The sequence below is a fragment of the Ctenopharyngodon idella genome, chromosome 17, assembly GCF_019924925.1.
Source record: "Ctenopharyngodon idella isolate HZGC_01 chromosome 17, HZGC01, whole genome shotgun sequence".
NCBI classification, from domain to species: domain Eukaryota; kingdom Metazoa; phylum Chordata; class Actinopteri; order Cypriniformes; family Xenocyprididae; genus Ctenopharyngodon; species Ctenopharyngodon idella.
Window position 1 is genome coordinate 22,515,610 of NC_067236.1, and position 15,737 is coordinate 22,531,346.

Genomic DNA, 15,737 nt, shown 5'->3' on the forward strand with positions numbered 1-15,737 from the left:
CATGTGAAGTTTGGGTTGGTTTTGTTCTTGTGTTGTGAAAAATCCCATTGTTTTTTCCGGCATTGATAAATTTTGAGATTTTAGACTATTATTGTGCTTCCATAACTTGTCTTCTTTCAGTCTAGTGGAAAGAAAACATCCAGAATACACATTTAAGTGTTCATTTTATTCTGTTTGGCCTTTTTGCATCTGTTCATTTCAGTTGTAATGCATATCTTCAAAGGCAGTTTTTTTTGTTCATGCACAATCAGTAGCACTTAGGAATAAAACTGAAGTTTGTTGCATATCTATATTCTAAAGGTTTTTACTGAGGGGTTCGTCAATATTTCATTCGGCTGATTTATATAACACTTTAATCCTTGATAAGAGATATCCAAAATCCCCTCTTTAAAAAATGTCAGCAAAATGAAACAAGTATTCTGAACTTGGCTTTATCCAATGTTTAGATTTCTGTTCTGGAAATGTATGCATATTTAGTGAGATAATGCCTCATTTGACTATTTAAACATTTCAGAACATTTGTAATACAAAACAATTGTCTTAATGTACTGTGATTTATCAACTGGGGAAACTATGATGGTATCTATCTATTTATTTTTACCCTATTCCTTACCTTTCTAAACGAAATTGCAAAAAAAGAACTCTTTTCCAACAAGTTTCCCCAAACACTCTTTCCTTCTGCCATTGGTCAGTCAAATGGTTAGTCCAGTCCCAAACTCACGCTATTGATTGAGCCAGTGTTGCTTTACTGTGCTGGTTGAGATGCTCAAACATACAGCGATTCTGTGAATTCTTTGGGTAAATTGTACTTCCTGTTCAAACGGAAACATGTATTTAAAAAAAAAAAAAATGATGCCAGAGGCAGTAAGAAGAACCCAGTTCTATTTCAAAATCTAAGTACACACGAAATTAAAGAATGCAAATTTTTCCCAAGAGCATGGCTTCTCTTCCAAACTCATTTGACTGACTTCTGTCTCTGGTGGAGGGCAGACTTTTTGCCTGTTCACGCAGGAGATCAGTCTGGCATCCTGCACGATCAAGACAGATGAGCGTCTGCCTCCCAATACTCAAAATGAAATGCTTGATGTATTTCCGTGTTCCAACCTGGGCAAGGGTTTTGGATTGTAATGTACCACCTGATCCCTGTGTACTTCAGAGTATAATATACAAGACTGGGGGAACCAAATGCAAAAAATGAGACAGTCATTTAAAATATTGGCTGACCAAACCGAATATTGGTGTTTGAAGTAGTAACAGCCCTTCTTCAAAGGGTTAATGTACACAATGTTGCTCATATGAGAACTATAAGCAAATAAACTAGATCTGTAAGACCATAAAGTTCATTAAATTCTCATTTCAAAAGAAACGTCTCATAGCTTGTATCGTTTGATTAACTTTGAAACCTTGAAAACGACCACCTGTGGCGACCTCACCTTCTTCCCCCCTCTTGAGATTGCATCCCTGCTGTGTTCTCCATATGAGGAACTTCCTTTATCTCCTTTAATTCTGAAGTGTTAGAGCTAATGAGACTCTTTGAGTGGATCTTTCACTCGACGCTCGGTTATTACTTCAGTGCTTTGTGGAATTACCCATCTGCCAGCAGGCCGGCAGCATATGGAGTGAGTTGTAATTTAAGCTGAAATGTTTTTGAGGGATTGGTTACCACTGTGGCTATAAGGAGGGCAAACCCAAATGGGGAATTTGCTGTTTGATTTGCTTTTATTCTTTTTGATAGTATTAAAATGTTTAATATATATATATATATATATATATATACAGTTGCAAGAAAAAGTATGTGAACCACTTGCAGAATTTGCAGAATAATTTTAACAAAATAAGAGAGATCATACAAAATGCATGTTATTTTTTATCTAATACTGTGTAAAATTTATTTCACCCCCGACTCTTAATGCATCGTGTTTCCTTCTGGAGCATCAGTGAATGATTGAAGCTTTTTTATTAGTTGTTCGAGTCCCTCAGTTGTCCTCAGTGTGAAAAGATGGATCTCAAAATCATTCAGTCACTGTTGGAAATGGTTCAAATATGCAAAAAATCCTTGAAATCTAAAGAATCTGCGGGACCTGGAGATTTTTTCTGAAGAACAGAGCTCAGTTTAACTGCTCAGGACAAACAAGGGAGTCATGAACAACCATCACAAAACAAAAAGACAGTCGTAGATCATCCAGGTAACCACACACAGTATTAAGAATCAGTGGTTCACAAACTTTTGAATGGGGTAAATTTAATAAATTCAGCTATTTTTTTTGTCTTATGATTATATGTAAACATCTTTTATGTAAAATATCTTACTCAGGGACAGTACTAAATGAAAAATAACATGCATTTTGTATGATCTCTCTTATTTTGTTAACATTTTTCACATTTTCACAAATTCTGCAAGTGGTTCACATACTTTTTCTTGCAACTGTATGTGTGTGTGTGTTATTTTAGTATTATTTATATACTTATTATTTACATACTTTTAATACTACTATAATAGTTCATAAATGTGTTTAATTAGCTTTTATTTTTATTTTAATATATATTATATATTAAGTAAATATATTTTATTTTTTTATATATTTTTTTAGTTTAGTTTAAATTTTAGTTTTATGTGCTTTCAACATTTTTATTAGTTTGTTTTTTTATATTTATTTCTATTATAGCTTTAATTTAAATATATTTCAGTTTTAGTAATTTTTAGTTCAACTTAAACTTATTTCGTTTTTTAAAAATATGTTTTTAAAGGATTAGTTCGCTTGATAATAATAATTTACTCACCCCGATGTCATCCAAGATGTTTATGTCTTTCTTTCTTCAGTCGAAAAGAAATAAAGATTTTTGAGGAAAACATTCCAGGATTTTTCTCCATATAGTGGACTTCAACAGTTACCAACGGGTTGAAGGTCCAAATTACAGTTTCAGTGCAGCTTCAAAGGACTCTACATGATCCCAGACGAGGAATAAGGGTCTTATCTAGCGAAACGATCTGCCATTTTCTAAAAAAATAAAAATTATATACTTTTTAACCACAAATGCTCGTCTTGCACTGCTCTGTGATCCGCCACGCATTACGTAATCACGTTGGAAAGGTCACGCGTGACGAAGGCGGAAGTACCGATCCAGTGTCTACAAAGTGAACGTGAAAAGACTAAGTCAAACTCCCTTTACAAAAAAAAGGTAAAACAGCGACGTCAGATGATTTTGAAGTTGAAGGAGAAAATGAGATGGAGTTTTTCGCCTTACCACGGTACTTCCATCTACGTCACGCATGACCTTTCCAACGTGATTACGTAATGTGTGGCGCATCGCAGAGCAGTGCAAGACAAGTATTTTTGGTTAAAAAATATATAATTTTTATTTTTTTTAGAAAATGACCGATCGTTTCACTAGATCAGACCCTTATTCCTCGTCTGGGATCATGTAGAAGCTGCACTGAAACTGACATTTGGACCTTCAACCCGTTGGTAACTGTTGAAGTCCACTATATGGCGAAAAATCCTGGAATGTTTTCCTCAAAAACCTTCATTTCTTTTCGACTGAAGAAAGAAAGACATAAACATATTGAATGATACGGGGGTGAGTAAATTATCAGGAAATTTCAAATTCTGAAGTGAACTAATCCTTTAACTATTTCAGTTAGTAGCCATTTTCGTTGAAGTACTTAAAGTTTAAGTTTTTTATTTAATATCTATATTTTATATCTGTTCAATTATTCAGTTTAATTATTTAGATTTTTTTGGTACGTTTACCCTATAAATTTACACAAATGGACTGAAGTCTCACATTCAGACTCAAATTATGCATCATACTTTAATGTAACTGTGGAAAACGACCAGAATATCTCTCAGCTATAGCATCCTTCCTCACGTCAGGCTCAGTATTTTCACGAAGCAGTCTAATGTAACAATATCATTTGTTAAACATGAGTCACAGTGTCCACGTGCAGTAGAAATCAAGCTGTTGTTCGGCTCTGTTGTGTTACTGGCATATGTGCTCTGGCGCACCTTGTACGATTGTTTTTATCTCTGCAGTTCTCCTGGGAAATGCAAAAGTCAGTGTGGCATTAAATCTAATTAATGGTGTTTCTTCAGGCTTGCCAGATGACATAACTGTAAAACTCCTGAATTGACCTCTTTTGAATTGTTTAGTCGTTTCTGAAGGAGCTGCTGTTTAATATGTGGTCATTCAGTAAAATCTTGTCAGATATAATGCTTTATGATTATGTGAGACTATTCTTAACTCAAACTGCAGGCTGTTATAAACTCCCTGAGCAACACTTCATCACGGTCTAAGTCTTTAAACTCAAAACTGTTTTTCTCATAGCTGTTTGGCTCAGAAATTTGATACAGTGCCACGTAGTGAGATATCATGTGTCCTAATTAGATTTACAAACACAAGTCTGCTTTCAATGAGGTATTAGATTTCAACTTAGGAATACTTCTATAAGTTTTGAATTACAAGCCCGTAAAATATTAATGGGTCTCCAGTTTGTATCAGTTGCGCTCCTTTTAGTAACCATGACAATCCAGTGGGAAGCTCTTGACTTTCTCTGCATCCCTCTGACACTTTTTGATCTTCAATAAAGCTTTATCAACAATGAAGTGGGATTTCTGATTAGAATATTATTTTAACTATTTACAAAGTTGAGGCTTGATAACTTTGCTTTTATATTGGAAGACCCTGTTTGTGATAAGTTTTCACTAGGAACATGAGCTATTTACCTATTTATCTAAAGTATAATATAGTAAAGCCCCATTTGAGAAAAATTTCCTTTTTTTTAGACCCATGTGATGTTTTTTTTTACATTTTTTTTGAAGCAACACGATTTGTGTGAAGAGAACTGATATAATTAATATAATATAATATAATATAATATAATATAATATAATATAACATAACAATATAATATAATATAATATAATATAATATAATATAATATAACATAATATAATATAATATAATATAATTTAATATAATATAATCGTCATAATATTTAACGTATAACATATAACTTTTATTGTAAGCAAACGGCGTTAGTTGGCTATGTGTTAAAAGTCATGTTATTATGTTCATTAGATCATTAGATGGATAAATGTAGCGGCTGTGTTTCAAAAACCTAGTGAGCTGTCTACATAGGCAGCATTTTGGGGCCTCGGGTAATGCGTAAAATTGCTGTTGCGCGAGCGAGGTGCAAATTGTTGCGCGCGCCTGTAATGGCCCAGACGCTGCACGCGCCTACTGTATGCCACTCACAAAAGCCGTATAGGCAGTTCCCTGTGTTTTGAGACACAGCCTGTGTCTGTCACAGCTACTGTGTCACCACTGAGGTCGCTGTTATTCCTGTGGACTTCAGTCTGAAGCCGGACACACTGAGAGGAAGGACAGCGGCTTTGGAAAAGGGAATATTTAACATCGAGGGAATCTGTCACCGCTAACCGGGACAGTTTGTCTGTTCTCTGTCCATAAAGACAGCTGCTCTTACCGGACTTACATATAATGTAAGTGACTTTAATCACTTTATTTGTTGTGTGGCTTCTATTTAGAGCAGCTAGCGGTTTGTTGTTTGGTGTTAAGTTGTGTTTAATTGCTTTTCCAGTAGCGAGCTAGCATGCTGCTAATCGATGTGTTCATATTATTAGTCGGGTAAATCGTCAGGTGAATTTCGCATGTAATTTATTTTAGTAACTAGCACAATTCTGTTTAAAACACGGGATTTTAATTGGGACTTTTGTATGGTAACGGACAGTTTACTGTTATTGAGCTTCATAAAGTTGTATCAGGTATAGTTACATTTATGCGTAGTTTTGCATTTGGTTGTCTTTAGTTGTATTATTTATTTTTTCACGGAGAGTTTTGCTTTGTTTTGATAAGTTAAGTGTGACCAAAGTTTTCCAGAAAATGAGTAAATGCTGTATGGAAACTCGACGCGTTGTTAAAGAATTTAAATTTCGTGTTCTTGGAAATCATGGACCAAGTTAACGTTATTTGTGTACTTCATTCATATGAATGGTGAATGCTTTGAACTCTGTGGTGACTGCAGTGTCTGCGCATGCGCAACTGTTCTGGTTAAACGTCGTAATGGATCCACCTTTATAATCTCTCACGGGTCTTTCCACGAAATGTGTGTGAACACTGACTTCAATGAAAAGCTTTTACTATGTGCTAATATAAAAATATAAAAATTGTATACATATATATTTATATACAGTATATACACACAGTATATACTGTATATATACTGTGTGTGTGTATATATATATATATATATATATATATATATACATTTTAATAATAATGTATAATCTTTTAAATATATTTTAACGAAACTAATATAAATATATATGTAAATATGACGATACAAGCTAGCATTTTTTTTTTTTTTAATGTATTTATTTAAATATTACATTTTTAAAATGGAACCTTTTTCATGGAATGACACTAATAGGAAAGAAAACACACACACACACACACACACACACACACACACACACACACTCTCCTGCCCTGGAAGTCTATAAATGACATCCATGCCTTTTTACAATGCAAAAGTATCCAACCTTTCCTCCAGAGAACACATAAATATGCAAAATGTCTTTTAACTAATCTTCTGATAATGGCTTTCATAAATTAAACAAAATACGGATTTTAATGTGTGGAAAGCATGTTAGTTTTAGTTACCAACTAGAAGCTTGCATACTAAGTGATAACATTTGGCTTTAAGTTTTTTTTTCTTTTTTTCGGTTCTTGCATATTTGAACACTCATTTGAATATTTATAGAACCCAGCAAAAAGGCATTAAAATATTTGCCTTTGGAAGTCCCAACGACACTGGCCTCTTTGCATCCTGTTGCGTCCTGTTTTCCATATCCAGAGGAAGGAGGGGGTTGGAAAACAGTATGTGTGGTACAGGAAACTCACACAGCCCTTTCACCCCCGAACCATCTCCAATGACAACCTCTGTACTGCTGCCATCAGCATGCAAGCATTATGTGCATTTGCTCATCTCTCTATGAACATCTCGCTGCGAAACCATGTAGCTTTAAATAGAGTGTTGTTTGTTTATTTGGTGAGGAGTGATGAGCCAAAAAATGTGGGAAATGTCGGTTGTTGACTATCACAGTATTGTGGATGCGGAGTGTTTCTCACAGTTTTGTTGCTATTTTTGATTTGTTGATTCTTGTGGTAGAGACTGTATCTCAGCCAGGCTTGCATTGCCAAGCCTCGAAATTTCCAAAGACTGAGTTTATTATCAGTGGATTTTTATTTTATTTTATTTTATTTTATTTTATTAGTTTTGCATACTGTTGCATGGATTTTTTTTTGCACCACACTAGAAAGATTGGCACCAATATTTACGTATTTACATGTTGCTAGGCAACTTTGTTGCAGAGGTCCTAAGTTCATTTTCTCTTTCATCTCTTTATCACTTGTTTCAGTGTCTCTCAGGCATTGCCAACAAAGCCCTCCCTCTCTTTCAATTGCCATCTGCATGGAATATAACTATAAAATGTTTTTTATTGCATCCCTAATGCAGTGCCATTGCCATCATTGTTGTGACACATAATTATAAAGGTTTATCATTTATCAAAATGAAATGTTGTGCCAGCATATTATGATTAATTTAATGTCATAACAGATATAAGAGATGATGATAAAGATTAATCTCAAAAGTAACTGAATAGTTAAAAGATCTGTAACATTTACAGGATGAATCTGTATTCAGGTTGCCCACAGTTCTTCCTGGTAAATTATACGGGTCTAGCTTATCAGATGGTTTTTTTTATTTTTTATTATTTTTATACATGGCACTTCCTTTTCTGGAACCATTCAGTTTACATCATGATATGCAAGCTAGAATGATTAACCATGGGAACCATAATATAGTTGCCTGCTTGTAATCTTATTTAAATCTTGGAAAATCCAACTGAAGGGCATTGTGCCACATGAACTTTGGACTCATTTTGTCTTTGATTATGTTCAAATTTCCCTTTTCCACTGGATAGCTCATATTAGGGTCACATCTGATAAGTAGCATGTTAGTGTTACTGTGTGTTAAAGTCATGAATTAGATAATGGATTTGTTGTAGCAATGAGAAATCAATCTGATCAGATGGTAACATTAAAAAATAACTTCTGCCTGAACAAGTAAAACACACACACATTTAACTGCACTTATTAATGCAAAACAATAGTAATTTTGTGATTAAATCAACTTTATGATTAAAAATCCCCCCATTGCTACCAAATCACAATACATACATACACACACACAAACACATATATATATATATATATATATATATATATATATACACATATATGATGTGTGTGTGTGTGTGTGTGTGTGTACATACATACATGATTTGGTAGATTTTGGTGGATTCTTTTCGATTTGAATTGGTTTGTGTAAAAGTAGACATTTCAAGCTTTTTATAGATGTGATAGATGTGATAGTAGCCTATACGCCGAGTTTCGTTTCATTTTTATGACGCGCTCCAGTTCAAGGGGACAGAGACGCATCCTGTTTGTTTTCTTTATTTTACAAAGGCACAAAATTTTCTTGTTATTGTGAGTTTACACAAATAAAAGTAGACCTTTAGTTTTTAATGATGCATTACTCTTATCTGTATGACCAAAAAAGATGAAGTATTTTAAGTTATTTCCGCTGTTATCAGAAAAAATGCAAGTGATCGTGCTGGCACCTCCATGTCTTGCAGTAAGAGTGCTATACTTTAGCCTCCACACTCCGCACAAACACTTGGATATGTGCCTAATAATAGCACACATTTATCTAGGTTAACGTTAGAACGAGCAGCCATATAATGTTGCTACTACTTACATGTTTCAATTCAAATGATAAGCTATATTTGAGGTCGATGGATGATAGGTGAAAGTTTGGATTTTCTGCCCAACATACTGTAATTACCACAAGGACCCGCCGTTACCGATCTGTCCTTCACGGACTGCGTGACTTCGCCACAAGGTTTTTTTTCTGCAACTAACCGACTGATAAAAATTTTGGTCGACTAAGCCTCTTCTAGTCGACTAACAATTAGTCGAATATTAGGGGGACCCTACAAGGAAATTAACTGGCCAAAAGGTTTAGTGACAGTTATAACTTCTTCTCCAGTTAAAAATATGTTCACCTTATGAGACACAATACAAAGGTGTACATTACAGAGATGCTTAATGAACAGATCATTATGTTTTAGCACGACATCTCATTTTCCCAAGACTGATTCAGCACAGAACCAATCATTAAGAACGAAGTATTGTGCCAGATAGTTTTCTGATGAGCAATGCTTCAGAACAGAATGCCAAATGCCAATGCCAAAGCCTTGTTCTGAAGTCTTTGTTCCTTTCAAAAGACTCATGTGAGACTTGAGCGATTGGCACAGATACACTTCTAAGCATATAATGAGGTTAGTTAGCATGCTTGACAATTGATAATTGCGCCGTGGGAAACTCTTGGGACCAGGCCATAGTCAGAGTGCCAGAGAATGGGAAATGTCGCCCTGGACCAAACCTCGAGCAGTTATCACGTCCTACCTCACTCGCACACCAGACGTCTTTGACAAGAACTCAGTGCTGTTCTCTTGTCAGGTATATTAACACTCTTGTGATTAACCATTATTGCTTTTGTAGACTTTGAAAGCAGTTCAGTTACAGGTCATGCTGTCTGCGGCACCCAGTGGATCTCATGGATCTTAACGGATGTCATCCAGTGCTTCAGATAAATCACCTGATCTTAAAAGGGAATTATATTGAACACTGTATGAAGTCTATGGTTTATTGTAGGATCAGAGAGTGATCAGATAGGGCCACCAGCTGTTCTCTCAAGAGGAGAGTCTGTGCAGATAAAGATGTCTCAAATAGCTGTAGCTTAAATCCACTATTACAGGATAAGCCCATACCTGAGAGGAATAACAAGATCATTGAAAAAACATATGGAGCGACAGGCCAGGAGACCAAAATACCTCAACAGAACTGCTGTCGAGATGGCACAGTCCTTGAACCACAGTAGATGGCACATTTGTTTGAAAATGGCCTAATTTTCCAAAACATCATTAAGTGTCATAAAAGAGAACATTTTTACAGTACCTTTCATAATAATGTGAGACCATAGTGATGTTTGCTAAGCCAAGGACCACAATTAATATTGTTTATACTTAGACTAAGAATTTGAACAAACTGCATGATTTTCAACTCACAGATGATTAAGAAAGGGACCCTTATCTGGCTTACGTGATGATTGTGGAGCTCGCAGACTTCCAAATGCTGATGTAATCTGATCACTCAAACTCGAGGTCAAGATTTGAGTGATCAGATTGCTATATCCTTCTCGTATGCATCTTGAAGGGAGTTTACACTTGGTATTTTCACGATGGCAAAAACCATACGATCAGTAAAAATGTATGAAGTGACCAGGTCTAAGCACTTGTATCGAGTCTTATGCGTGGACACTTTTTCACAATTTTTGACAAACAACAGACCAGAAGTCATTCATTTGTGTTAGTTTGGTGCGGCACAGCTCGTTAATGTTATTCAGACTTTAAAATTGCTTTAAAATAGAAAAAATACAAAGTCCTTGAGCATGGAAAGAAATAGAAATGTAGTAACTAAGTCAAGTTTAATTATATTTCCTCACAAAGATAATTATTTCATCATATATACATATGGTTTAAATGTGAATGACGGGAAGAAAATAAATGACAGGAAGTAAATAAGCAAAAATAGAGGGTGAGATGGTGAGGATTTGGGAAAAGAAATAAAAGATTCCATATCCAGTGGAATACCTCAAGAAATTTTGTTAAATTTGTGGAAATTGGAGTGACCAACCCACAAAACAGAACACAAAGCCGTGTATGGCTTAATTTAAATTTATGGCCTTAAATTATCATAATCACATCACTTCTTTTTACAATCCTGCTAGCCTTTAATTTAGACTAAAAACCTTTTCATTTGAGTGAGGAAGCTGGCGTTTTGAGTGGCATTTGCACATCTTGACATGCCACTGCAGTAGATGCAGTATTATTGTTAACGATTAATCAATTAATTGATCGTTAATTTAAATGACGATTTGAATGACAATTGTGTAAAATGACATTCCAGTAACACTTTAGTTTAGGGTCCAATTCTCACTATTAACTAGTTGCTTATTAGCATAGTAATATACTAGGATATTAACTGCTTATTAGTACTTATAAAGCACATATTAATGCCTTATTCTGCATGACCATATTCTACATCCCATAATAATACCCAATACCTAAACTTAACAACCTTACTATCTATTAATAAGCAGTAATTAGGAGTTCATTGAGGCAAAAGTCATAGTTAAGAGTTAGTTAATAGTGAGAATTGGACCCTAATCTAAAGTGTGATCAACATTCCTATTTCCAATGGAGAGTAGTACAAGAGATGCTTGGTGTTTTCTGATTCTGACTATGTGCATATGCCGAATTTTGGGATCCAATTTGATCTTTGGTGCGTTACATTTTTTGAAGTTTTGAGGCTAGACCATATGCGACTGCCTGACCAGATGTGATGTATTCTAAAATTATGAGCGAAAAAATGAGAATTACCAACGTTTGATGTGTCGAAAATTTTGGCAACTGAATTTTTTGGCTGAAATGGAATTGGAGGGCCGAAATCAACATTGACATTTGATTTTGCGTGTATTTTGTGCACACAACATAGATATGCTACAATAGATAAAACGTGTGGATGCTAAGGCTCTGTTGACAGTATTGATTTTGATTTTAATCTATTTTCATTTTGATGAACAGATATCAATTTGTAAATTCCAATAATCGATCTGCTGATACATGAAAAAACAGCTCATTTTTATTTTCAGTTGGTTTTTGGGTGAATAAAAAAAAAATTTCAGTGCAATTATTTTCAGTGCATCACTAACGTTAATCTTTAAAGACTGTGTATGAAAAATATTAGCCTTTCTGTAGCTCCAACAGTAAAGCATGGTGCTAGCAATGTCAAGGTCATGGGTTTGAATCCCAGGGAATACAAGCATTAGAAAAATTTAGATTGCAAATAAGTTGTTTTGGATGACTTTTGGTGGTTATTTTTTGTTATTGTGGAATCGTGGACATACTAGGCCTGGGTATTGACACAATTTTCACGATTCACAAGCTTTCAACTTGATTCAATTCAATATCGATTCAGTTTGATACGATATCGATTAATTGGGGTATGTATCATTACAATACATGGCAAATTTTCTCAATGAAAAAAATATCTAACTAATGCTGTAAACAGAGAACGCCAGTTGATGCATTACTATAACATTAAAGCTTAAAATTAACTGATTTGTATAGGCTACTTACATTTAATTTATACATAAGGAAATTTTTATGATAACAACATTATAATAATTACTTTAACAACTTAATTATGTTTCTATTCAGTTTTTGAAATTTAAACGTTTAAATGCTAGCTGTCATAAAAACATAATGGATTTATTCAAACATATTAAAAGAACAGGCTAAGTAAACATACAATATGCAATGTAGTGCATATATTTAGCAAAATGCTCCTCTCTAGAGTTATTTTTCTAGCCAACTATTGAGTTTATGGTCATTGAATGGCTTTTCTGAGGTATGTGTAACATTACATGATAGGGTTGTCACGGTACCGAAATTTCAGTAGTCTGTACCAATACCAGTATAATTTTGCGGTTCTCTGTACCAATTTCAGTACCAGAACAAAAACTGTTGAATTAAGTACTTGTCCTAAAATGTTGTCCTGTTTTGTCTTGTCCATTGGTTATCACTGTCAATCATCAGTTTCCAATTCAGTCACACATTTAAATACAGTGGTCAATCCAGAAACTTTCCATTGTACTTAGCAGCATGAAAACTAAACTTGTATTCAGATTGTGAATTGTGAACTCCAGGATATGGCTAAGGATATGCGCTTCCTCTTTAAAAACACATTTAAATAGAATGTCAAAAAATAGTTTAAAATTATGTGTTGCCTTGCAACAACCTACACATCCCAGCATTAACGCTTCTGATAAATTGTTTGTTATTAAAGAGGCTTTGTTCTATGGAAACTTGTTTCCGCCACTAAATAAAAAATAAAAAAGGTAATTGCAACTTTTTTTCTCAGAATTTCGTGATATAAACTCACAATTGCGAGTTATAAAGTCAGAATTGTGAGATATAAACAAGCAATTGTGAGTTATAAAGTCAGAATTGTGAGATATAAACAAGCAATTGTGAGTTATAAAGTCAGAATTGTGAGATATAAACTTGCAATTGTGAGAAAAGAAGTAAGAATTGGGAGGAAAAAAGTGAGAATTGCAAGAAACTCAATTATGAGGGGAAAAAAAGGTCAGAATTGCAAGTTTGTATCTCGCAATTGTGAGAAAAAAGACAGAATTGTGAGGTAAAAAGTCGCAGTAAGGCTATATTTTGAAACTTGTTTTAATCTGTGACGAAAACAAGCTTTCATAATGTTCATATACCACTATTTTAACAGAAAAGCTAGCAAAATGGTATTTAGGAAAGACTTTGTAAGGTGCCTCTCTTTTGATATGAAACAAAGTTTTGTTCATTCATCAACTGAAAACAGAGACCAAAAGATCGATACTTGTGATTTAAGAATCGATATCCGTTCATCAAAATGAAAATCGATTAAAATTGAGAAACCAATATTTTTTACCCAGCTGTAGGATAAACTCACTATTCATTTATTTTACCATGGTGAATACTGGAGAGTTAAGGCCCGCCCACACCAAGGACGATAACTATAAAGATAACTATATTAGCTCCACACCAGCGGACGATATCATTCTGTTTATTCTAAGTGTGTGCTTGTCTGTCACTTTAAATGCTCGAGCTTGTTACAGCAGAATAGATTCTGATTGGCTGCTGATGTTTTTATTGTTCATCAGCTGGATAAAATTGTTCTGAAAGTCATTCCAACGATATTGTTTCTTTTGTGCTGTTATTGTTATAGCTGTGGTGTGGACTCTGTTATTCTTTAATATTGAGAATGATTTTTAGAACTATATCGTTATTTTTATAGTTATCGTCCTTGGTGTGAACGGCCTCAACGGCTACTTCATGACCAATGTGAAAGTTCCAAGCGACTGCTACTAGGAGGCAAAATGCAACAATCATAGACGAATGTGGAAATGAGATTTGCATAGGGAAGCACCACTTACATTGTCTTCAGAGATCTAGTTTCAGTTTGCTTTTGTACATTATGGATATCAAGACTTTGAAGTGGCTAATATAACAAGTTGTTTTGTTATTTTCATTACAATGATATACTTGAGATGACCTTGTCGGCTTCCACTTGCAGCAATCTGAAAGATGTTTTGTTTACAGTCACATGGTTTGTTTTAAACAAAACACAATTACGTTTCTGTTGGACAAGCTTTGCATACTGTGAGCCAAGTCAATGTTTAATCTTAACCCTGTGTGTGTCTTCCAGAGCTTCAGTGTAGTTGTGGGGTGCAATGGAGGATGGGAAGCCTGTGTGGGCGCCCCACCCAACCGATGGGTTCCAGTTGGGCATGATAGTGGACATCGGTGCGGATGCGCTCACCATAGAACCTCTCAATCAGAGAGGAAAGGTAAGACGTCAACTTTCCTGCCTTTGAAATTTATCCTGTGAGCATTTAACCGGTGACCAAGCATGTGGCAGCCAATGATTTTGTGCCACGTTATCATGCCTCATATGTTGATATGAAGGAAAGCTTAGTTACTAAGCACCTGTGATGATCCTCGGCTGAGCCCAGCGAACCTCAGGCGATCATGTGATCAGCGTTTCTGCTGACGTGCTGAGTCTTTCCCACCACACGCATGATTAATTTCATGATGTGTATAAAAGGCCTCCAGGTATCTGAGCAATAGGTAAAATGTGAGAACATATGTATGTAGAATAGTGCTGTGCCATGTAATGGTGTCACTTGCAGGGGGTTTGAATAAGTAATAAGGTCTACCTGCTGCAGGTGTGCGGATCACATTACACTCAGGGTATATTCATTAGAGAAAAAAAGCCACCTGTGTCTCAACTACTTATACACTCCCTTAGAGATGGTGGCACTGTGTGTAGTGGTGGATATTTCTGAAAACGTCCCAGAAGATAATATAAATAATGTAATATCTTTGGTCTAAAAATGTTGCAAGTGTATTTTAGAGTTGGCTCTGACGTTGACGAGATTCACCCCTTAGGTATCAAAATTTGGGCTGGGTATCGTTCAAAAATTTTCAATACTGATACCTTGACTTTGATACCGGTTCCTGAGCGATACTTTTTTTTTCGATGCCAATTTTATGAAATCCGTTTTAACAAGATTACATTACCTCAAAAAAACTTGCGGGAATGAGTAAAAATATGCGCAATACCCACAATCCGTGCTGACATTCGAGCCCTGTGCATGCTTATTGGCTTACTGACGTTGACGAGATTAATCCCTTAGCAGTGGCGGCTCCAGGATATTTTTTCTTGGGGGTGCTAAGGGGGGGCTTAACAGTTCCCGGCCTAGCACCGCCACTGCCCCTTAGGTATCGAAATTTGGTACCGAACGACAAGACATTTTTTAATACTTGATGGTATTGAGGCAATTCGGTCGATGCCCAAAAAGTATCAAACTCGATACCCAGCCCTAATTGTGACGTATATCCATGTGAAACAGCTTCTCAAATGAGAAAAAATGTAGAGAAGGTAGACTCGAGTTTGTCCTTCAGGGATTAATTGGATTG

General features: G+C 35.2%; 1 protein-coding gene across 7 annotated transcripts in view; it reads left to right on the forward strand.

Annotated features, from left to right (window-relative positions):
- Positions 1-5,274: 5,274 nt before the first annotated feature.
- myo6b (myosin VIb) overlaps positions 5,275-15,737 on the forward strand; it is a 73,148-nt gene continuing 62,685 nt past the window's right edge. For all 7 annotated transcript variants that reach the window (XR_007925818.1, XR_007925817.1, XR_007925816.1 and 4 more), the window contains exons 1-2: positions 5,275-5,501; positions 14,464-14,605. Coding sequence is in view for 4 of the 7 variants with exons in the window: in XM_051867093.1 (XP_051723053.1) it covers positions 14,489-14,605 (117 nt within the window). In the remaining 3 variants the exon portion in view is untranslated. The remainder of the gene's footprint in view (positions 5,502-14,463; positions 14,606-15,737) is intronic.